Here is a 23483-nt window from a genome sequence, read left to right as displayed (position 1 = left end):
AGGAGGGAGAAAAAAATCTTGGAATTGGCACGAAATATGCAAAGCGGGATACTGGTCGAGCCGCGTGCGACCGACCTAATTGCACCACCGCGTAATTAGAGGTTTGTCGGTGGTGGTGCGAACCGTTTCGAAACCGAGCTGATCGCGACAAAAACGTATCCGCGCAAATTGATACGCAACAATTCCGTTCCGTTATCGATAAGTATCTTGCGAATGGTTGCTGCGAATGTTTCGTATCGACGCGAATAGAGAGAGCGAGAGAGAGAGAGGAGAGAGGAGGGTAGTAGGTTTATCGCGCAGAAGGGGGAAATTAATTTCGCGGAATTGTGGGCATCGATCGACCGTCCCGGTAACGTAATAAGCCATTATAACGATATGTTTAATCGCACTGTCCCTCTCTGCCTGGCTCTGAGAGGGATCCTGTGTTTATTAACGAACGCCGCGAATACCGTCGTGTGTAAATGCAAACACGGCGCGGAATTATGGAAAGTGTGCCTTTCCGTGCCGCGCCACACTTGCTTCGAGATTGTATTTGGTAAATTGAGAAACTTATTTGCCCGTGGAAAATATTGGACAGCGTATCGAGAAGGGATGATTGGGTATACGAGTGTATATGTTTAAGGATTAGATGAATAATTAGAAGTTCAATCGAAAGTCCAGTCGACGGAGAATATTGTGACGAAATTTGTGACAATTTAATTCCAAGATATCATCATCGATTAATTTGCGACGAATAATCTTCTTTAATATCTCTTTTTTCTTTTTAATTTTCTTTAATATCTTGAGTTTATGCTCGGATTATATAGTTGGGATGATATTATGGTAAGAAAAAAAAAAAAAAAGAAGAAATAGTAAATTTATTATTCTTGGAAAAAGGAAGAGGATTCTCAGTCGTGAATTAAGGGGAATCGCAAGGATGACACGAACATTTCCCTCCAACTGTTCGCGATTGTTCGTCGAACAATGGAAAGTTACGTTCCGGGTTAAACGAAGCCGTCCTTCCGTTGACAAATTATGGTTGGTGGTTTTGCGACCGTGAATCTATGATGACGTTCGTGACGTCTACGAATCTACCAGGGACACGGTTGGCCGAAGTTCAAATCCTGACCGAGTAACCTGTACTTGGAGAAGGCGAATCGAACCCTCTTGGACGGAAGTGATAGCAAGATTATTAATTGGAAGACGATGATTATTCCTTTCGGAATATTGGAATTCCGGAATATTTGGTATATCGGGATATTGCAGTATCGAGAATTTAGATTTGAAATTTGACGGACCGTGAAATTACTTTGAAACAATGATTTCGAAATAGAGATATTTTCGAATTTTAGTCTCAAATGAATCTCTCCAATGAACTGAGAATAATGCTTGTAATTTGAAAATTTATCAAATATACATTTTTTTCTAATGCAACCATGCGACTTACATCTAAGTTTCAAAGATGTAACTCGAAAAAAAAGGAGAACAAACGAAAACGCTTAGAAAATATAATTATGACGTAGCAAGTGATCTTTAACGAGCTTACACAGCTATCCGGGTGCATTATTAACTGTAATGCAGCACTCTAGCGGTCTGGCCGTTTTGAATATCGTTAATGTTCGCGGCCTAATCGCTTAAAGCATCACTATCTTAAGCGTAAAGTTCCTGATAGAATAGTTGCCACGATTCAGCCTCGGCTACGGGCTACGAGCGCGCTTCCCGAAAACTATTTCGAGATAACGATGGTTAAAGTTTTCCGGTTTGTTGTTGTCTAACAAGCAATTTTAATTGGGAGCGCGATAAAACGAAAATCGAAAACGTCCCTGACGCGCAAAACCGATTTCTTCCCTGCGAATCGAATCGCGTAACGAACCGATATCCTTTTCCGTCCAATTCGAATAATTGGCGTGCGTATATTTCATTTTCAACGAAAAAAAAAAAGAAAAATAAATAGCGCGAATATTATGAAATCACGTTATTACGTTCAAAATATGAGATTTGAACATGGAATGAACGATGAACGCGATTAAGGTATTATGCATACACGTATATTGTATTCTATATAATTTTTTGATTTTTGTCAATTAATTAAGAAACGTTCTTGCAAAGGAAAATATCGTTTCCAGAATTCTTACACATTCTGTATAACATTCTTATAATTCTAAATATGAAAAACTAAAAATCAAATCGAGCCAATAACGATTGCAATACCTGTATTTTTCTCTTCTTTTTTTTTTAATATTTGCACTAGGTGTCTATTCCCGTCAGTTTTATCGTCGATGAAACGCAATTCAAACGAAAAACAGAAGCGGAAGTGTTTTTCTCGAATATAATAAACGTTCGCTCGGATAGAAAAATACTTGTCAACGCATACTGTCGACTGTACAACTACCTTCGATATTGCTAATTATACCGCGTGTAACCGAGAACAGGAGCCATTTTCTCGCCCAAAGCGAAGCAGATGCAATTTGCCGGTGAAAATTCGTATCAAAGCTGATCCGGTAATTATGCAGGTAATGGCAACCTCTAGCTAATTTTGTACGGCTGCTTGACTACGCGCTTGAATTTATCGCCGTGCCGCGATTCGATCAGGTTCGGTTACACAACGATTCGCGCGATAATGGGTAATTTGTGCCATTCGTTCAGACACGGATAGGCCGAGGTTGGTTGGTCGCGTTTCGCGAAATGTGATCGTAGGTAATTAGACTCGAATGATTATACAGGATCTGTTATTTTTGGAACAGTACTCGGCACAGCTTTGTTATTTGAACGGACGGTGAGGAGCATCTTGTTCGAAAACTTGTGATTAAAGTAAGGAAGATAAGGATGGTAATGACAGATTGCCAGGTTTCTTCAATTTATGAAATATGATGTGTGTGTGTGTGAGAGAGAGAGAGAAGTGGAAAAGGAAAATACGATTGAAATCACGTGGATCGTTTCATTATAAAGTTTAATCAAGATATGCTTGCGATTTGTTGATTAAATCTAATTACAGAATTTCACGGAATAGTCAACGCGTGGTTCATATAGTATTCATTCGATCAACCTATCGTCTCTATTTTAACGTTTCTAATTGCTCTAACTTGTAAATATCGAATTGAACATTTGAAGTAATAAAATATTAAAAAAGAAAACATAGGGTAAATCTAGTTGACTTTTGGAGACGAAGTGTGAATAATGGAGTACAAAAAGATTGGAATTCTGAGAAAAATAGCGTAAAAGCTCGCCGTGAAAATAATAGTTCTACCAATATCTTTTTTTCCCCTCTTTTTCGAATTAAAGAACGTAATAAAACGTATAAATACCTTTTAGGTTGAAATGACAGGGTTGACGGGGACTATCAAATTCGATCATCAGGGATTCCGCTCGGATTTTATCCTCGACATCATCGAGCTGAACAACAAAGAAGGATTGAAGAAGATAGGGACTTGGAACAGCACGAAGGGAATAAATTTTACGAGAAGTTACAAGGAGGAGTACACTCAAATCGTGGAGAATCTTCAAAACAAGACTTTTATCGTAACGACTATACTGGTGAGTCGATATCGACGAAAATTTAAATCCCGAAAACCCGTCTTACCCGTTTAAAAAAACTCGTGAATTAATAAATTAATTATAAAATAATTATTGTACGATACGTAATAATTATCCTCGGCTATAACCATAATATTCACGCGGAATATTCGCATCGCGCGTGTTAATAATTCCAGAATTAAATATTCCAGATGACGTACCAGATTTATTATACAAAAAAAAATTCTCATAAATTTTTTTCTCCCGCGCCGCGCAAAAGAAAAAAATCTAGGTTACGCGTAAATCTAGGAGGCCGGAGTAACATTCTCGTTATCCCGCTATCTTCTAAACCGAGATTTCTACATTCATAGCTAAATTAATTACCCATTCGTTAATTAAAAACTTTATTACTTAGATTCGTTCCTCCTAGATGTACAGATATATACGGTAACACCGATATTCTTCCTTTCCTATAGAATACAAATTCTCGACTCTGCGCTGTTCGAGCGACACATTTGAATAAACGCGAATTAACGGAAAAATACATACGCGGTTGGTTTCAGGATTCACAGGCAGGAATTCTCAATTTTTCAACCCCTCCCTCCCCCGACATTTCAGCCTCGTTTCAATCAACTAAAGTAATTTTCCTCCAATCTCCCCTGTCTGTCTCCTCCGCTTTCCACATCCACATCGGATTTAGAAAAGAAAAAAAAATTTCGTTCTCTTCTTCAACGTGCTTCAACGTGGCGGCCGCGTAAATCATTCGCGTATCGTTAAAATCTCGACTATTTGTTTTTCTGGGATGAAAAGGAAACAGGAACAGAGACAAACGAACGCCACCCGGAACCGAGAGTAACTTCCTCTTCCTTTTTCTCCCGCCGCCTTCTCGCCAACTCGTTAGTTTTTTCCTCTCTCTTTCTTTCTCTTTCTCTCGCCCTCTGTTCCTTTCGTCCCCTCTCTTGCTCTTGTTCTTGCGAAGACGAAGGAGAAACCGAAAAGATATACGCGATTTAATTGAAGTTTTCACGATGAGTCGGCCGGTTGGCTTTTACTTATTCCCGGGCTAATTGCGACGATGAGTAATGCAGTACTCGCGAATATATTAAACGGGCAGATGTTCCTTTTAGGGGGGAAGAGCGTTGGGTTAAAGGAAACGTCGAATTTCACGGTGAGCGATGATAAGGCTGGTAGTTGAAGGTTTAAAGAGGCGAGGACTTAACCTTTAATTACTCAGTTTTTGAACTGATTTGAATATAATAGAAGTTAGAAATCTCTAGTTATAGTTTCTGCGTAGAGCGCAATAATACGGGAAAATAAATTTCGGACGAATAATTATTTTTAGATTCGATTAAAAGGCCCATGTTTTTTTCTTTTTTTTTTTCTTCCTTTATAAAAGAACATTTAGAAAGAAACGTTTGAGAAAAAAATCACTTGTTCTTTAAATTTTAATAAAAAGATTCGAAATCCTCATGTTTTTCGAATCGTTTTCTCGTCTTTAAATAATGTACAACTTGGCCGTTTTAAAATAAGCGTGCTTTATTTACGGCGATATTAATCGGATTTCTCCTGGAACTTAATTAACGGATCGTGTTAATTTGCCTCTTCAAAGTCGCGCTCAAGTTTCGACGCGCTAATAGCGATACTGATTGTCATTAAATCTGCCATCAGACGGCCTAAAGATATTAAAAGTTAACGAGGGCATGATCTTTTTATATTATATCCCGGAAGAGCGACGGAATCTTGGGAAATTTAGAGTTACTTAATAAATATATAATCTACCAATTCTAAATATGGAATTACGTCCATTTTTAAAAAGAAAAAGAAGAAGTTTTCTTGTTTCACAAAATACAATGCGCCGTCATGAAAATCCGCCGACAATATTAATAAATGAACTTTTACAAACTCCTTCCGAGTTTCGTGAACTTTGGTCACGTTCAAGTTTCCTTTTCCCCTTTCGCGTTGCCAACTTTTTACCCAAGTTTTTTTTTTTTTTTTCGAAAAAATCGACGCCACGCCACGCCACGTCCTCCGCATCAATTTCCACGGAACCTCCGCCGAAATTTCACGCGAGTTGCGGTTTGTAGCCTCGCGTGAACACGCGTCAACACGCGGAATTTTAAAGCCGCCCATTCGCGTAATCACGCGGATAACTCGGCAATTTTTCCACGCAGGTTATCGTTCACGTTCCATCGATCCTTTTACACGGGGAAAGGAGTTTCGTCGATGCGACAGCTCTCGACTATTTCAATCGCTGCGATCAATTTCAATCCTTGTACCGTAAATCTGTATCGATCCAGCACGGGATCGCTTCACAATTTTTTCATATTCGAAATCTCGTTTTCGAATGCAATTTAAGTTTTTCTTCCATTCGTCTCGGTCTCGTCTTTTTACAAGTTTTGACAGCCTATTCATGATGACGCTATATTTTAAATTCTTCCCCATACTTGATATGTATAATATTTTACTGCTACTTACTTACTCATTATTTAATATTTTCATTCAATAGTAGTCAATAATGTTCAATCCATCATAAGATAACGAATCTAAAAATAATTCCAAAAATAAATTTGCATAAAAAAAACCATTTTCACATTTTCTTTTACACGATTTAGAGACAACTTCCGCATATTAAAGTATTCAATATTCGTATCGTCGTAACCGATTTTGTATCGCGCGCGCGAAATACACACCGTGAAAGAGAGAATTCGATTTATTGATTGGCCAGCTCATTACCCCATACAGAGCGCCCCATACTGCATGAGGAAAGTTTCGAGCAACAAGCTGGTCGGAAACGCACAGTTCGAGGGATACAGCGTCGACTTGATTTACGAGATATCGAAGATCCTCGGCTTCAATTACACGTTCCGGCTGGTGCCGGATGAACGTTACGGGTCCTACAACAAAAAGACGAAAGAGTGGGACGGTATGATGAAAGAACTGTTGGATCAGAAGGCGGATCTAGCGATCGCGGATCTGACCATCACGTACGATCGGGAACAGGCGGTCGACTTCACCATGCCGTTCATGAATCTGGGTGAGCACCGATCTGTTTCATCTACGATTCCCTCTTCACCGCCCCCTCTTAAATTGGTTTAACGATCGTGAAATCTCCTGTATACGGGGAAAAGGGTTGATCGAGGTCCCTTGGTTATTTTTCTTCGTTTGTAAAAAAAAGAAAAAAAAAAAAATAAAAAAATCTTCGTCGTACCTTCTCCGGGGAAAGATTCGATTTTTCGTTTCGGAAATATACGGGGAATTATAAAGCAGCGGAATATATTGGATAGTTTCTCGATAAAGTTTTTCTAGAGGATTGATGCATTTTAAAATACAATTTCATTGCTCTGTTTTATTTCTCCTCGCTCGATACCTTCGAATTCCAAGTTAAGGTTAATAATATAAAAAAAAAATTTTGTCGCGTTGGTTCAACGAAAAAATTTTGCGGCAAATTGAAATAGAATGTATTTTAAAATAAAATCCAACGTGTTACGTGTCACTCGATCCTGTCAAATTGGAGATTAATACGGGGAAAAAATTATTCTCCCCGATATTTTAAAAATTTCATTTCGAGATAAGTATTAGCTAATAAATGATATCATCCATATATTTTTCGCGTCCCAATTTCACGATGGATTTACACATACACATATGAAATTTTCAGGGATCAGCATACTGTATCGTAAGCCTATAAAGCAGCCACCGAATCTCTTCTCATTCCTCAGCCCGCTCAGCCTCGATGTTTGGATTTATATGGCGACAGCTTATCTAGGCGTATCCGTGCTGCTCTTCATACTAGCCAGGCAAGTGAATCCATTTTACAAAAACTCTGATAAAAAAATATTCTACCGGCACCGGTGAAATTTCGTATTACGAAAAATCTCTGAGCCTTAATATATATATATGTATATAATATACTTCCATCGTGTATCGTGTATCCGATTTGCGAAATTTGCCAAGTAAAAAATTTCACACGCTGCATCAAACGTAATAATCCATCGAGGAGAAATTTTTTTAAAGAGAAAAGACATTTTCATAATTTCACAATTTTCATAGAAATCTACGAACACTACGTTTATACTGTTACGTTCCAAACGAGATCGAGATTCTCTTAAAAAAAAAAGTATCGTAGAGATTTCTGTTAGTCGCTTCTTTTTTTTTTTTTCGTTTAACTTTCGTCGAGTAGAATCTCTCTCTCTCTCTCTCGAAGGTAGAGAGAGAGACTCTAATTTCACGGTCGACTGTTCGAATCGAACACGATAGCCTGGCGACGCGAACAAAAGCAACGTAAGATCAGAGATACACAAACGAAGGAATGGAAGACACGTACGTACACGTGGATAGTCGTAGTTACACACTTGCCGACTTGTCGCATTCCATCCGACCTCTTTTTCCCCGCTGTCGACGCGGTTAATCTTCATACGTAAATGGCGAACGAATCCCGAATGGAAGATAGATGCGCATCCGATCTGAAAAGGATTCAGACTGTTGTCTAGAGTTGATCAGTTTAGATTCACCCCGTACGAGTGGTACAATCCTCATCCGTGCAACAAAAACCCGGACCATCTGGAGAATCGCTTCAAGCTGCTCAACTGCATGTGGTTCACCATCGGATCCTTAATGCGGCAGGGCTCTGACATTCTGCCCAAGTAAGCCGTTAGATTGGCAACACGGTCGCTTCATCATTTTCCTTTGTTTTTCTCCTTTCTTTCTTTCTTTTTCTTTCTCTTCTTTCGTTTCTCTCTTTCTCTCTTCTTTCAATTCGTTCTTCCGAACCGTTTCACTTTCGATGAATATACACCTTCTCTCGAAATTTGTTTATCGTGTCTCGTGATTTCGTCCCGATAATTGTCCTCCTCCTCGAGGCGGAGATCTGCGCAAATTGTGCATGCAAATCGATATGTAACCGGCGTACTCCACTTTCGTAATTTCGATTTACTCGTTACGAACGGAACGCGCAACACCGCCTTGTCTCGTGAGCGGATGAATTATTCAACGAGACGATTTCGTTGGGACCGATTTCAGATGTTCCATTGCGAATCGATTGTTTCGGGTTTACGCGAAGAGAGATTGATCGAATCGAGCCGGTGCGCGTTTTATATTTTCGTTAAAACGAGAAAATCTTGCAAGATTTAGATGATTTTAGAATATTCGAATAGCAGTGCACAATTACGCGGTGTAACGAAAACGAAACGAGAAAATAACTTGTGGCTGGTGACTACGATAAGAAATATAACGGCCGTAATGCGTTAAGAAGTAGAAGTCGAGTAAACTTGAAAGTAAGAAATCGAAGTAGTGGCGCTAGAATCTCTTTAGAACGGGAAAGTAGGAAGTGGAATGGAAAGTTTTCATTAAACGGAGAGGGGGAGGGGGGAAAAAATTCGATGTTCTCATTTCTAGAGGAGATTATATTGCGGAAGGAGATTGTATAGATCGTAGATTGCAAGAAAGTTTGACAATTGTCGCGCAACTTGTTCGAATACAGTTTCGAATTTAGTCTCGGAACGTGTGCCTTACAGCGAGCCTTAACTGAATATCGATTAACGAGGAAACGATCTTTAGAATCGTAATTACATTTTTCACAATGAAACGAATAAAAAAGAGAATGGCACGTAAGAGATTCTCTCCTTTCGATAATATTATTCTGCTAATTGCTCGTGGATTCGCGAATAACAACATATTAATTACTGTTAATATTATTTCACGGTAGTAATAATTAATTGTATTAACTTGAAATGATAAGATAACGAAAAAGTATATTCTTTGAAGAGAAAAGAAAAAGTAAAAAAGAGCCAAGAAAGAATGGGAATAAAAGCGACTTTGACGGTTTTTCCCGAAATTTTCTAGCATATTGTCTCTAATTCAAAAGAAAAAGAAAAAAAAAAGAAAAAGAAGCAATGGAATTGTTTAAAAAATAGATAATCGAATAACGAACCGGTGCCGGAAGACCGATCGGACGCGACGAATTTCGGGGTCGCCAGCATCGATTGGGTGCTGCTCGAATGGTATTTCGCGCGCGTGTTGCGATTCTGAGGTCTAATCCTCTCCCTTCTCCTTTCACGTGTGTGCAGGTTCAGCCCCTACGAGTGGGAGAATCCCCATCCGTGCAACGGACAATCCGAGGTCCTCGAGAACGAGTTCACCCTGATGAACTCGCTCTGGTTCACCATAGGCTCGCTTATGCAGCAAGGCTCTGATATAGCGCCGAAGTAAGTGAAACGAAGAAAACACGAAGGAAAACTACAGCCTTAGCAACGTAATGTTTATCTCTCTGTATTTACATTCGTGTCGTGTTTACATTCGATCGATTCGTCGTAGAAATATTATTATTACGAGATTAATGAGAGATTTAAAGACGTAGTTAATCGTTTATAATCGTGAAATCGTTGTGCTGGATCGCGGCACATCCTTCCTGCTCGAAACTCGATCCGAAATTGAAACTCGATTCGGCAACGATCGGGCGCGACGGTCACACTTCAGCCGATCGTATTCGATTATTGCCGACTCCGTCCGAAGACAGCCGCTCGCGCTTCTATCTCGTATCGAGTATCGAGCAGAGATACGATTCAGCCCGAATTTACCCGAATTTCCCCGAAGTTCGAAGTACGCGGATTCGCGTTTCTTTTTCAATCGCAATCATAATTCACTTTGCAAGACAATAGAAGTTTAGATGAGACAGGGACGACGAGATTCGGGGCCGTAGATACTAACAATATTGTAACGATAGCCTAGATATGCTATATCGTAGGCTTGCTGCAACCGATCACGAAACTTGCCGCCGTGCTTTGCTATCATTTTTAGTGTCGTCGACAAAAACGATTATCATGACGATGACGACGGCGACATTTAGTGGAAGTTGTTGCTGCTCTACAAGTAAAATTAATATTCGCAGAGTAATCCTCTGAAAGATACATAAAAAAAATGATAAATTGATTATCAAACCACGTATCATTATTTAATCGAAATCTGACAACAATATATTGGTAAAGAAGAAACGTTAGAACGATGAAATTTTGAATCGATAGATACGTAAAATAGAAATTAGATCGGTATAAACATTTTAGAGCAGCAACAACTTCGTTTCATTCATCATCCAACACTTTCACCGTTCGTTTGGTGAGAGATCATCGTTGTATATCTCCTACGATACGGCCCCTATCCTCGAAACGGTTATTGTAGTCTCTCTCTCTTTTTTTTTTCATATTTGCATTTAATTATTGTTATGCATATATTAGAATCGAACAAAAGATTATTTGAAATGCATGAAATCGTAGCTAGTAGAAGCTTGATATATTTATTTCTCGATGTATGTTTAGATATAAAATATAGATATTCGTGTTCAATTTTATCTCGATGACATTATCGAAAACATGATTACAAAATAGGACGAAATCACTATTACACTGTTCGTTTCGAAAGCTGCTCGTGCATATATCGTAGCAATATATTCCACTTCACAATCGTTCCTCTCAAAAGCGATACTTGGACGAATCACGTTCGAAGAGATCGAGATTCGATCTTGGGGAAAATACACACGGTTGTTTTAAATTCATATCAGAGGAACGCGTTTCCGATTGACCCACGTCTCCCAAGGAAATTTCCGATTGCACCGGCTGAATTCTCGTTTCCCAGGGCCGTGTCAACGCGGATAGTGGCGGGTATGTGGTGGTTCTTCACTTTGATCATGATTTCTTCGTACACTGCCAACTTGGCCGCGTTCCTCACCGTCGAGAGGATGGATTCGCCGATCGAGAGCGCCGAGGATCTTGCAAAGCAGACGAAAATCAAATACGGAGCTCTCAAAGGAGGCAGCACCGCGGCCTTTTTCAGGGTAAGATCGGATGAATAACTCACGAGAGCTTTGCAGACGGCCACGTAATCGTTTTTTATCAACACGCTGCCGCTCCTGAATATTCCGATATATTCCACGTTCTGACGAATTAGTGAATTTATATTATGGAGGAAAACACGTAGAGAATCGATGGGTTGCGAATTAAAGTTTTATATAATTTTACACAATCGTACAATATTCCACGTTAAATGGAATTTGGGTAATTTCGAGCGGTAGTGTTACATACCTTTCCATTTCCATTTAGCAACGTGCGTACACGTATCGAGGTAGCACGTTAAGATGTTGCAAGAATGTGGAAATTGTATCGGCAAATGCCCCACGGGGGTAGGGAGTGGAGGAACGTAGTTTCGCGAGAAACGAGAAGAAACGCGGGAGGAAGAGCGTGTTGCTTGAGGAAACATGGCGGCCATTACTTAACGCTAATTCCCGTTTAATTTCGGTATTATGAAACTTTATTACAACAGATTACGCCCAAGGAGGGGAAAGAACGGAAGCACCCTCGTTTATATAAATTTGTTCTCTTAACTTTTTATCAACTCGTCTTTGCCTAAAAACTAAAGAGAAAAAAAAAGAAAAAAGGAAAAAGGAAACAATAGGTAATAATAAACTTGTTCCTCCTGCTCGCTTCGTTCGCGCGCAAAGAGATAAATAAATAAATCTTCTACCTAAGAAGAAACGATTTTTTAAATTAAAATACTTTTTCCAAATACTACGAATTATTTCCTCACGCGATCGAAATAAATAAGCAAGGTTAATCTTCGAGGAAGGGAGCGAGGAAATTTCTATAATCGAAAATTCATGCACGCATCACGGCGTATGGTATCGATCGTCGCGATGAGGGGTGGGCAGGGGGGCGTAGGAACCGCAGGGAGGCGGCTACCGGTTGCGTAATAGGCCTCCTTGAAGATTAACCAATTTCGACGTTCCATCGTTTAATGGCACGCGTGCTCGACCATGAAATTCCTCGCGTGATCTAGGATTCCAATTTCTCGACGTACCAGCGCATGTGGTCCTTCATGGATTCGGCAAAGCCGTCGGTATTTACAACGAGCAACGTCGAGGGTATGGAACGAGTGATCAAGGGTAAAGGCAGTTACGCGTTCCTAATGGAATCCACCTCCATCGAATACGTAATCGAGAGAAACTGTGATCTTACCCAAATCGGTGGCCTCTTGGACTCGAAGGGATACGGGATAGCCATGCCCCCGAGTAAGTAATTAACCTATCTCGCCGGCGTATATAAACAGCCAGAAACGTACGGAGGATCGTACGGATGGACGGGCCTGTTAGCCGATTAAAGCGCGGTCGGGTTGGTTCATCCAGGAGATAGAGTTATATTTCGGCCGATCAACGCGTATATTCTTGATTTATGGTATCGACGCCCGTCGGACGGCGTCGAGTCGGAAAGATTATTTTTTCACGATTCGTTTCATAGATTTATGGGGGAATTAGAAAGATATCGGTCAGCACTCGTACAAGTTTCGGCCATTTTACGGTAAATACAGCGAATACGAGAAACGAGTAAGCTCATAACAATAATGTTGTTGACGGATTTTCAAAAGGAATTTTCACGGATCGCGATTGATTTCTATCTTAGAAATTTCTATCTTTTAGTTCGCGAATAGAATTCGTAAATCGTAGATAAATTCTCAAAAATTCGAGAAAGTTTCCTTCGAGCGTTGTCGCAAGAAAATGCAATAGAATTCGATGGATCGAAATGGAACGGTCTCGCGGGGATACGAGGGGCGACAAGACTTGGAGGAAACTTGGCGAAAAGTTTTCACGCCCGCGATAAAAACAAAACTTGCTCAAAACGACCTTGGAACTTCAGATTCACCGTACAGAACGGCCATAAGCGGAGCCATACTGAAGCTGCAGGAAGAGGGCAAGTTACATTTGCTGAAGACTCGGTGGTGGAAGGAGAAACGTGGCGGAGGATCTTGTAGGGTGAGCATGCAAACACGATCCTCCCTTTTACACGGGATGCACTCGATCAAACGTATTTACCAAATTCCCCTCGAATGTGTGTATTTCGACATTTTGCCTCGAGTCTCCCATTCCAACAAGTGCGAGCCTCGACAAAAAAATAAAAGTGGGTAGACAGCGAAAAGATTGTTAAATCATGGCCTCGGTACTACGACGCGCCTCTTATCTACCTGTATTATTCCGGATGAATTCCCGCGACTGTTCGTCGTCCAAAATTTCTCGTCCAAAACGACCCACCAAGCCTGGGCTCTGGATGGAATGACTCGGAATGGAACTCGTTGTGCCGCTTGTTTGAAGAATGAAAAAAAAAAAAAAAAAAAGAATCTCTCCCCTTATTTTTCGTTGAAGATCGTCTCGTGGAGATTTGAAAAGTAAAGTTGCGCGGTTAGTTTTTAAAAGAAGAAGAAAAAGTCTCGTCGGCATTTCTCTAGAATCCTGTGTTTCCCTAGAATGCTCGATTGTTTTTTAAAAATCGGATTTTTTTTTTCCCCCTCTCTCAACAAGACTGTCGCCTTCCTTTCTCCTTTCCCCATTTTTTCCTTTCTCGACCTATATACTCTATCTCGTTAAAAAAAATTCCACTGCTATAATTATAAATTCTTGAAATTAAGACTAAAAAAAAAATCTCTGTTCTGCCAACAGGACGATATCTCGAAGAGCAGCTCGACGGCGAACGAGCTGGGATTGGCGAACGTCGGCGGCGTGTTCGTGGTGCTGATGGGCGGTATGGGGATCGCTTGCGTGATCGCGGTATGCGAGTTCGTCTGGAAAAGCCGGAAGGTCGCCATCGAGGAACGGGTGAGTGAGGTCAGATAGCACGTCGAAGAGGGCGTGATCGCGCCTGAAGTAACGTCGTCTAACACGCATCTCGATCCCGACGCGATCTACCCAGATATGCCGCGCGAATACATCAGTTGATGTTCGCGCGATGGTGGAGTTCCTCTTTAATGGTCACGGTGCACCCACAAAACCACTCGGGTCTGATCCGTCTTTCTTGCTCGCGTTGCGCACGTGTGTGTGTGTGCAGGGAGAGGAAGAAGAGATCGAGCAGGATTTTCCGTGTTTCTTATTCGAATTTGGCTCTCGTAATAATTGGGTTAATTCGCGTTTCCGTCCTCCGTTCTTCGTCATGTTGATATGAAAGGAATATAAAGAAAGATAGCGAGACAAGTGGAGGGAAGATTTTTTTGTTCCAGAGTAATTATTCTTGGATGCTAGTATAGATCTAGGTAATTTGATGAAAAATTTCGAAGTTTTCGATGATGTTTGTATATATGTATATATATATATATTTTTTTTATTTTTTTTTTTCTTATCGAGGAATGATACGATCAGATAATGGTGTTGTCCAATTCGAATCCGAGGTAGTTGAACGGTTGGAATTGGATATTCGAGTTACGATTCGAGGAAATGGAAATTGAAGGGTAGAAATGGGGTTACGCAGAGTGTATTTTATGGTTACGAAATGAAAATGCAATTCGTGTGTGATAAATAGGTATCGAAGATTTCGATTATAACGGTGTCCGTGATATTTCAATGGGCGATTGTTATTGGCTAAATGAATTACGTGTAACGAAAATTGTGAGAACGTATAATGATCACAGCGATCTGAGGGCGCTTGAGAATTTTATTATTTTCCCGTGAAATAAAGAGGAAATTCGAAACACGAGGAATAAAATTCGGATAAATATAAAATATGTATAATTTAACCCTGTAAAACTTTCCTTTTACGAAAGCAAAAGTGAAAAAAAACCTCAACATTGCAAAATAATAAAGATTAAAAATATATATATATATTTATATTTCGACTCATCCATATTCAACTTTACCAACGAACATCGCGACGCAATTTTCCAATCTCGATTTTCTCAAAAGCTAGAACGTACAAAAAAATTTCGTTCAATTTTTTTTCAATTTATTCCTAAAAAAAAAAAAAAAAAATCCCATCGTGTCTATTTTCACACGTTATTCACAATAGCGCCTTCTTCCACAATCACGATGAAATCGCGAGAATAGAATTCGAATAGAATTCGAATAGGGGTTAAAAAGGCAGGGGAAAAGTTCGAGGGGATCCGATGATGATGAAATTAAGACACGGTTTCGTAGAAACTCGAGCGCGAAAACCTGGTACGGAATCTCGCGTGTCTACAATATGTATTCGAGCTGCCGTTTGCGTACGTTCAAGCGGTGGGCAAACAGGCAAGTATTTGAGAAGGACTCGTCCACAAATACGGATATGCAGGTTTGCGCCGGTGACCTCGTGTACTCGTAAGCAAACAATTCCATCAGCCGGCAAACGTCTGGTATTGCTGTACTCCTTTGGAGCCCGCGCTACTTCAGAGTAGTGGCAGCAGAGTAGTAGCCGCGATACTCTAACCCCGAATCCCTGAATTGCTAATAGAAAAGGGCGCGAACGCGAATCGAGGATGTTAGTCTCTTTGTCGATCGCCTCGAGAAAAAGTAATTTTTTGAATCCAATTTATCCTTCGCCTATTTATATATTATTTTTATTCTTAATAATATTTTGAATAATATTCAGTTTTTGTTTATTAGAAACAGAAACGTTTCATCCTTTTTCAAATTCATTTTTGACTCCTCCCAGAGGGAAGGAAATGTTTCGACGCGACTTAATCGATTAGATATCACCTGAGAACGCAATCTTACCCGAGTATTTTCGTGTTCTGTTTTAGAAGCAGAAATCCTCGGGGAAACCGATCTGCGAAGCTTTTACCGATCTACACTAGCGGACGAACTTGTAGGGATACGTTTGATATTTGAACCAAAAAATAAAAAAAAAAATATATATATATATATATACATATATATATATATATTAAAATAAAAAGAGAGTGAGAAACGAAACGATAGAGAAAGAAACAGGCAAAACTGATTCCTATGCCCGAGAAAAGCGTATCTGACCCGACGGACCTAAGGAGGAACTCCACCACCAGTGATCGAGAAAATTGTGTGAGAACAGAAACAAACTGTAAAAAAAAGTTGAAACGAAACGAAATAATCAAAAAAACGAAAAAACAAAAAAAAAAAGAAGGAGCAACGATCCTCGACCTTTCCAGTTTTTTTCTCTTAACCCCCTCCCATCTCGAAAATCTCGACAATCTAAACGTTATCGATGGGACACACTGGTCAATCGATATATATATTATCGGATAACGTATGGTGTCGTTGGAATTTCATTAAGCAGAGAGAAAGAGAGAGAGAGAGAGAGAGAGAGAGAGAGGGCGAAGGAGGAATGAGATCAAAAAGATAAGGAAGGAGAAAGAAAAGAGAACGGAAAGAAGAAGAACGAGAAGAGAGTTCGAAAGGAATGTTTGATTTGGAGAGAAAAAAAAAGAAAGATCGTTTTCTTTTCGTCCGTAACCTCCCCTAATTAACGATGGTGAAATGGTGCAGATATTGAAATTGGAAAGGTCAACGCGTTTGCCATTTGCTCATATCAAACCTTTTTAGATTAATTGACGACCGACTTGAAGCCTCGCAGCGAGAAATGGAAAAATGGTATCTATATGGACGGATTGTTGTGAATGAAAGGGCAAAAAAAAAAAAGAAAGGAAAGGATAGAGAAAAATTATAGACGCGGCGTGGCTTCTTTTTTTTTTTTCCTTTTCTAATGGACTCTTCGCCGCGATCGCGACTGAATCATCGTGCTATTTACACAGTAACGAACTATTTACACACGAAACAATCACCGATTTTATACCGACTTAGATTAATTAATGTATAGCGTCAGATTGATAACATTTTATTGTATGTAAATATTGCGTAGCTCAAAGGAGGATGAATCGATGAATTCGCGAGGGAGCGTGCACGCTTATTTCTTAAAACGAAATGAGAATAATGAAAAGATGTAAGCGGAAAATATGAAATATGAGGGAAAACGCGGCAAAAGCCTGAATATCGAATTACGCGGTGTATATAAGAAAATTTTTTTTCCAATGCACACCGGAAACAAGCCTGCACACTCCTCCAGTGATTGAGGATAAACTCCGATTATTGCGATAGACGATAATTCTATATGTCTCGATTCGTATATAAAAGAGAAAAAAAAATAAAGAAAAAAAAAAGAAAGAAAGAAAGAAAGAAAAAAAAAACTTTGTACGATAGGAAAAGAGTACACAAAAAAGTGGTCGCAATCGATACGTAGGTGTTAAAGAACGTTAAACATGTTTTGGAAAGGGTACGCGCACGACGTGTGACAGTTTAGTATGACATTGTTAGTTGTGTCGCAATGTTTCTTGCCTCTCTTTCTCTCCCGCCATTGGATACGCAGGAGGTGAGCAACTCTTTTCTACTATTGTCTCTATCTCTGCTACTCGTTGTGTCACAGCACTGGTCCGATCGACGGATGATCGTAGAGCATGAGATATATATATTTTCTTTTTCCCGAACGAACGATACTTTCTTTTTTCTGTCGCGTTCGATATATACCGCAATGATGGAAATGGAATTATTAAAAGTATACAGAATTTTTATGAGAGGCGATTATCTTTGATTCGATTGATTTGTTTAAACGTTGTTATACCTGTTGTTATATATGTATATATATATTTTAAACGAATAATGTATATCACAGAGAAGTTCGTGAAAAGAGAGATGTTTCCATTTCCATCTAAGGTGTCGTTTCACTGTTATTAATTGAAAAGGATAAAAAAGAAAAAGAAGTAATTCTTGTTGCGCAAGTATGATGTGATTACAATCATTTTTTCAATTCTTTGTTATCCCTTTTTTGCGAACTGAATTTTTCTAATTGATTATCACTATTCATTTTGCCTGTTTACAGCTTGGATGTCTCGTTTTTTCAAGATTTATTAAAAATAAAAATGTGCAAACTGTTGTTATATTAAATTATTTGAGTTGAAAAGATCGCACGAATAATAATAAGAAACATACTGTCCACATATTTTGCTTGATCCTTTGTACTCTTTCTTTCTCATCTTATCCACAGCTTTTATTAAAAATAATATTATTAATCGATGTCGCATGCATGTGTTTAAACGGATTATTTCTTTATCTCGACAATGTCAGCTTCGTGCCATGACGCGTCGTACGAACAGATTTCTCGATCCGATTCGAAATTTTCCTTCTATCGTACCGAGTCACACTTCAACTCTCGATTTTCAATAGCGATTCCATTCACGATTCATAAACCTATAACGATATTGGACGATGATCGACTGCCATGTCTTTAACCCTTTACGTATTGATGCGTTCGGTGATGGTTCAACGTAAATCAACGATTGATTCACTGCCACATCTTTAATTCCGTCTAAATCGATCCAATAGAACGTGCCTCTCTCTTCGAAAGAAGATTGAGAAAAAGATATCCTTTAAACGATAATATTCCCTTTCCCTCTCCACACTTAAATAATACGAACAATTACCAACAATATGTATATATATATAATTCAATATAAATTCTAACTCGAAGCGTTACACGTCGATATGAAAATTTTGACGAAACGACGCATTTCAATCAAGTATAATCTCGTCTAAAAAAAAGAAAAAAATTCGACACCGCGAACGTTTGCACGCGTCATCGCATATGGCTGACGACGCCTTCCGCGAAGGAAGCAAGGATAAAGAGGATGCAGCGGTGGTTTGCTGGAACTTTCCAGAAATCCGTGTGCTCCGAGATGGCGAGCGAGCTGCGTTACGCGCTGGACTGCGGGAACGGGACGAAAAAGCCCGCGAAGAAGACGCTGTGCCGCCGCGAGAGGCAGCAATCGAACCTGTCTATCGTGTCCGAGGAGGGGAAATATCCGGCGTGCAACAAGTACAGACACTTCGTCGGTAAAGCGCCGTTAACTTGAAGCCTGGATCACGAAGAGGAGGAGGAGGAGGAGGAGGAGAGGATCGAGTTAATTTTCGAGTCGCGGATTCGATGACGAACGATGTGAAAGCGATCGATGGGAAGCCAACGAGGCGTGAATCAAAAGTCCAGCGCGACATGGAAACCATCCACCCTTTCCTTTATCTATTTCTCTTTCACGTGTGCACGCGTGGTACAAGACTGGCTTTCTCTTCTCCATTTTTTCCTTTTTCTTTTTTTCTTCTCTCTTTCTCTCTCGCTCTCTTCTTTGTGTTTGCAAGTGACGCGAACGAACGAACGAACGAACGAACGAGCATGGCAGTTCTTCGACTAATACTTTATAGAGTGTACAATCGTTCAGTCGTTAATTGGAGCTCGCTGGAATTTATCGTACCGTGCGGGAGACAACGGCGCGCGCTGTTTGAGCGGAAAGATTAACGAGCAGCTACGAGATCCTTTGTCTTTCGTTGCGCCACTCGTGGCAAGAGAGGAGAGGGTGTCTCTTCTGGTGAACGGAAGAGGACGAGTACTCTAAACGCGGTGTAAACTCTCTCTCTCTCTCTCTCTCTCTCTCTCTCGTTTCGAAGTTGAAACGACGATGATTCCTCCTGATTTGTTGTTTTATGGACGATTGTGACAAAGTAGGGGGAAAAAGGGGGTGGGGGTGGAAGGAGGGAGGGAGATTGTAAATCGAGGATATATACAATTTTATCGTGGAAGATAATTCGTTTCATTTTGATTGAACGGTATTTAAACGGTTATTTTTGCGTTAATCTCGATCGTTTTATTTGTAATTTATCGTTCGAGTCTTAATTCATACAGAATTGAAATATTCGAATATTTCCATGTTCCATTGAACTGCTTTCGAGATTCGAAAACATTTCATTTCAAATAGATTAATATATATATTGGAAACGGGTATGAGGCAGAGGAAATGGCATCGTTTGTTGGTATCCTTGATAATTATTTTCCACGCTCGCTCGCGCCGATAAATTCTATTGTTGAATAACAATCCTCGTCAAATACATATTTTAACCAACACTTTGCTTAAATTATATTACGAAGCACACGACACGGGATAATATTTTTTTCCTTTTTTTCTTCTCTCCTGAAACCTGTACTTCCTTCGTTTCCGCTCCATGAATTTAAATCCCTCTATTTATTACTTGTAAAATATATATTTCCCAAATATATATTAAAGATCGATGTAATCTACCTTTGCGCCATTTATTCCATTATTGAAAATTGTAAAGGGATTGAATCACGCGTCGATATCTTCCGCACGATATCGCACGACAAATTTAATGAATTTTTTTGACGAATGTGCGAGAACTATGGTAAAAAAGGGAGGGAGAGGGAGGGAGGGAGGAAGGACGAATAGCGTGGATTCGATATCGATGCAACGCGAACAAAGGAACGTTGAATCCAATCGATTTCGTTGTTGTCGAAGTATAAGCGGTTCATTTTCATAAAGAAAGTACATCGTGCATCGGAGAAATGAAAAAAAAAAAAAAAAAAAGAGGATGATCGATACAATTGTATAAATATCTGTTAAATGGCGATGTTCGACGTACACCCGTTTAATGTAAATAATCACACTCATCGTTAAAGATTTACAGAATTAAACCATCCACTCTATTTGGGATTGTATCATAGGAAAGGGGAAAAAAAATTTGTTTTCATAAAAAAAATACGTCTTCGTTTAAAATATTCCGATGCTGTAAGATAAACCATGTCCATGCGTGCGAGCGTCCGTCGTATACGTTTCGTCGAATGTAGATAGGATAAGCGATTTTTTACATTTATGTTTTATGTACAGTTGATCGTAGAAAGAAAAAAAAATATCCGGTTGAATTTATATTTTTACTCGAATTTCAAAGAATTTATACTATATATTATTTCGGAATAAAGTCGGGTTTGGATTGATATAAGGATATAAAGAGTTTTTAATTTTAGCAAAAAAGACGCGTCAAGTGTAACTGGACATTTTTCGATCAACTAAAAAACGTATATACCCTCGTTCGTTATTCCGTGAGAATTCGAATTTCAGTATCTCGTTATCGCAGAATTTCATCGGTCTATCCACATCTCCGTATATCCATTAATTCCGTGCCCGGTATTAATCCTTTGAAATCCGTACGTTAATTAAAAATCATTATCATATATAAATACTTTTCTGCAAATAAAATACACATACTGAAACTATGTGATAAAATCAGAATACAATTCGCGTAAAATATCTTCAATGCATTCTTTTTTTGAACACTTTACGATCGACGTGAGATCCAACGTTCGAGTAATTCTTTCCAAAAAGAAAAAGAAATAGAAAAAAAAAGAAGAAAAAAAAAATAAAAAAGAATAATTGAAAATTGAATTAAATTTTCTCATCCCTTCCAGTTGAGAGCAAATTTCATTCGATGGATTTGGTGACGCAACAATGTTCCTTTCTCGAGCGTCCAACTTATTCGAGGGATTAAGCTGGTTAACGGAGTTAATGGAAAGCCTGTTTGCATCGGCGTTCATGAACGCAACGGACTGAGCAGTATTAATTTCCGTCTTCCGTCTCTCCTAAGGCGTAAACACGCGCGAATATCGTACATGCACAGATGCCAGACCAACCACTCCGAAATCATCAATTTCCTGATGCGGATAGATCGGTGAAACGAGATGAGATTCGAAACTTTCGATAACATACCTTCCACGTGGCACGCGATCGTGCATTCCATTTCTGAAATTGTGCTATGTACACAATGACGATGAATTTTTTTCTTTTTTTTTTTTATTTCTCTCTCGATCTTTTTATTCTCCTCTTCCCTTCGTCCTTTCCTTTTCATTTTTTCCACGTGTATGCGTAACGTCGACGTGTGTACACCGGAATGGAATCGTTTTTTTTTTTTTAAAAAATACATACGTACAAAAGGTATTGCGAAAGAAAGAAACCCGCATGAAAGAACCGACACATTGATCACGCGAATCAATCGCGTATAATATACATACGTATCTGTAAATATTGTCTGTATCGCGTTCATTGCGTTCACGACGTAACGAGTTTGTTAAGAGCTAATTGATTATATACTTCTTACATAAAAAGTGTACTACGAGCATAATATTAAACGTGAATAAAAAAAAAAAAAAATCATCGTCTGTAAATTCTCAATGGACGAGTTTCGTTTATTATCTGGAAATAATAGCGTGGATGTCAATTGAAACGTAAATATATTTAAAATATCGTAAATTTGAAGTTAAGAGAATAAACTTTATAAACGATGAAAAAATTTAATTCGATCGAGGAGTTTTAATTTATATAGACAACCGGCCAATTTCACATCCTATAAAATATCCAGTTGAAATTTATTTCAACATTCCCTACTATTTTATACACGTACAATTGTAAATCGTATAAAAATTCGAAATATTTGGAAAATATTTTCAAAAACCGTATTTTCAAAAATTCCAAATTTCACGATACCATCGATAATTAATTCATCGAAATTTTTACTCGTTTAAAAATATCCGTCCATCGAACTTAAAATTTCATCCATTGCTTATTTTCGAACATTTGTTCCCCATCGCGATCAAAAAATTGTTCCATTTATTCCACGCCTTAATCCCAAAAATTCCAAATTTTATAACATCATCGATAATTTTGATATTAAAATTTTATTTATTATAAATTTTGATCGATCGGAAATTCCATCGAAATTATTATTTTTTTTGGAAACGCGTATTTCATCGTATCCCATCCCATTCAGAAAATGATTCCACGCGTAATACGTTTCCTATCCGATGTAATCCGAAGAAAAAAGTTCCAAAAATTTCACTGATTAAATAACTGATTAAAATCCGTTAAAATTTTCGCTTACTTGAAAATTGCAAAATCGATTTCCACTGTCGATATTTTTCCACGAATCTCCACGATCGATCGATCCAGGTGCAACGTTGATCCGGTCTCAGTCAGAAAATTATTCCACGCGTAATATACTTAAACCCCGCGTCATAATCCCCTCGTTGATTACGACAGAGAAGTTCTACGTTAACCACGGCCACGTAATTGGTCCCCGGGAAGTTCTACTTTTACATCAATTGCCCCAGCCTTCACTCTTCGTTCCCTTGATTAGTGAACTAAATCCCAAACCGCTAACGTAACTCATTCACTAATGTATCCAACTTCCACGACTCTTACCTTCTCTCTTTGTCCCCGCAGAACACTAATGTACCTATTTAATTTACTTCGTTCCAAGTCTCCGCGTGTTTCACTCTCTTTCCCCCCCTTTCCCTTCTTTCAACCGGTCGATCTACTACGACGTATCTCGATCTTTTGTTTCTTAAAAT

The 23483-nt window shown here is 39.0% G+C and overlaps 1 protein-coding gene and 1 long non-coding RNA gene across 5 annotated transcripts in view; one reads left to right on the top strand and one right to left on the bottom strand.

Moving 5' to 3' along the window:
- LOC408645 (glutamate receptor, ionotropic, kainate 2) overlaps positions 1 to 22045 on the top strand; it is a 218096-nt gene extending 196051 nt beyond the window's left edge. Inside the window, exons 10-18 of one of the 4 annotated variants that reach the window (XM_016910874.2) lie at positions 3292 to 3513; positions 6235 to 6526; positions 7151 to 7289; positions 7998 to 8135; positions 11119 to 11317; positions 12316 to 12547; positions 13170 to 13285; positions 13967 to 14122; positions 18958 to 22045. In XM_016910874.2, coding sequence (XP_016766363.1) covers positions 3292 to 3513; positions 6235 to 6526; positions 7151 to 7289; positions 7998 to 8135; positions 11119 to 11317; positions 12316 to 12547; positions 13170 to 13285; positions 13967 to 14122; positions 18958 to 19152 — 1689 coding nt within the window. In that variant the 3' untranslated portion in view covers positions 19153 to 22045. Of the gene's footprint in view, positions 1 to 3291; positions 3514 to 6234; positions 6527 to 7150; positions 7290 to 7997; positions 8136 to 9557; positions 9696 to 11118; positions 11318 to 12315; positions 12548 to 13169; positions 13286 to 13966; positions 14124 to 16014 lie in introns of all 4 variants that reach the window. The other 3 variants (XM_006571433.3, XM_026446071.1, XM_026446070.1) reach the window with 3 other exon arrangements.
- The window catches only part of LOC102653941, an 84384-nt gene that overhangs the window by 33860 nt on the left and 27041 nt on the right, over positions 1 to 23483 (bottom strand). The window lies entirely within an intron of this gene.

This window comes from Apis mellifera, linkage group LG1, assembly GCF_003254395.2.
Source record: "Apis mellifera strain DH4 linkage group LG1, Amel_HAv3.1, whole genome shotgun sequence".
Classification (NCBI taxonomy): domain Eukaryota; kingdom Metazoa; phylum Arthropoda; class Insecta; order Hymenoptera; family Apidae; genus Apis; species Apis mellifera.
Note: the sequence above shows the minus strand (reverse complement) of the source record. Positions and strands in the feature narration are given on the sequence as shown.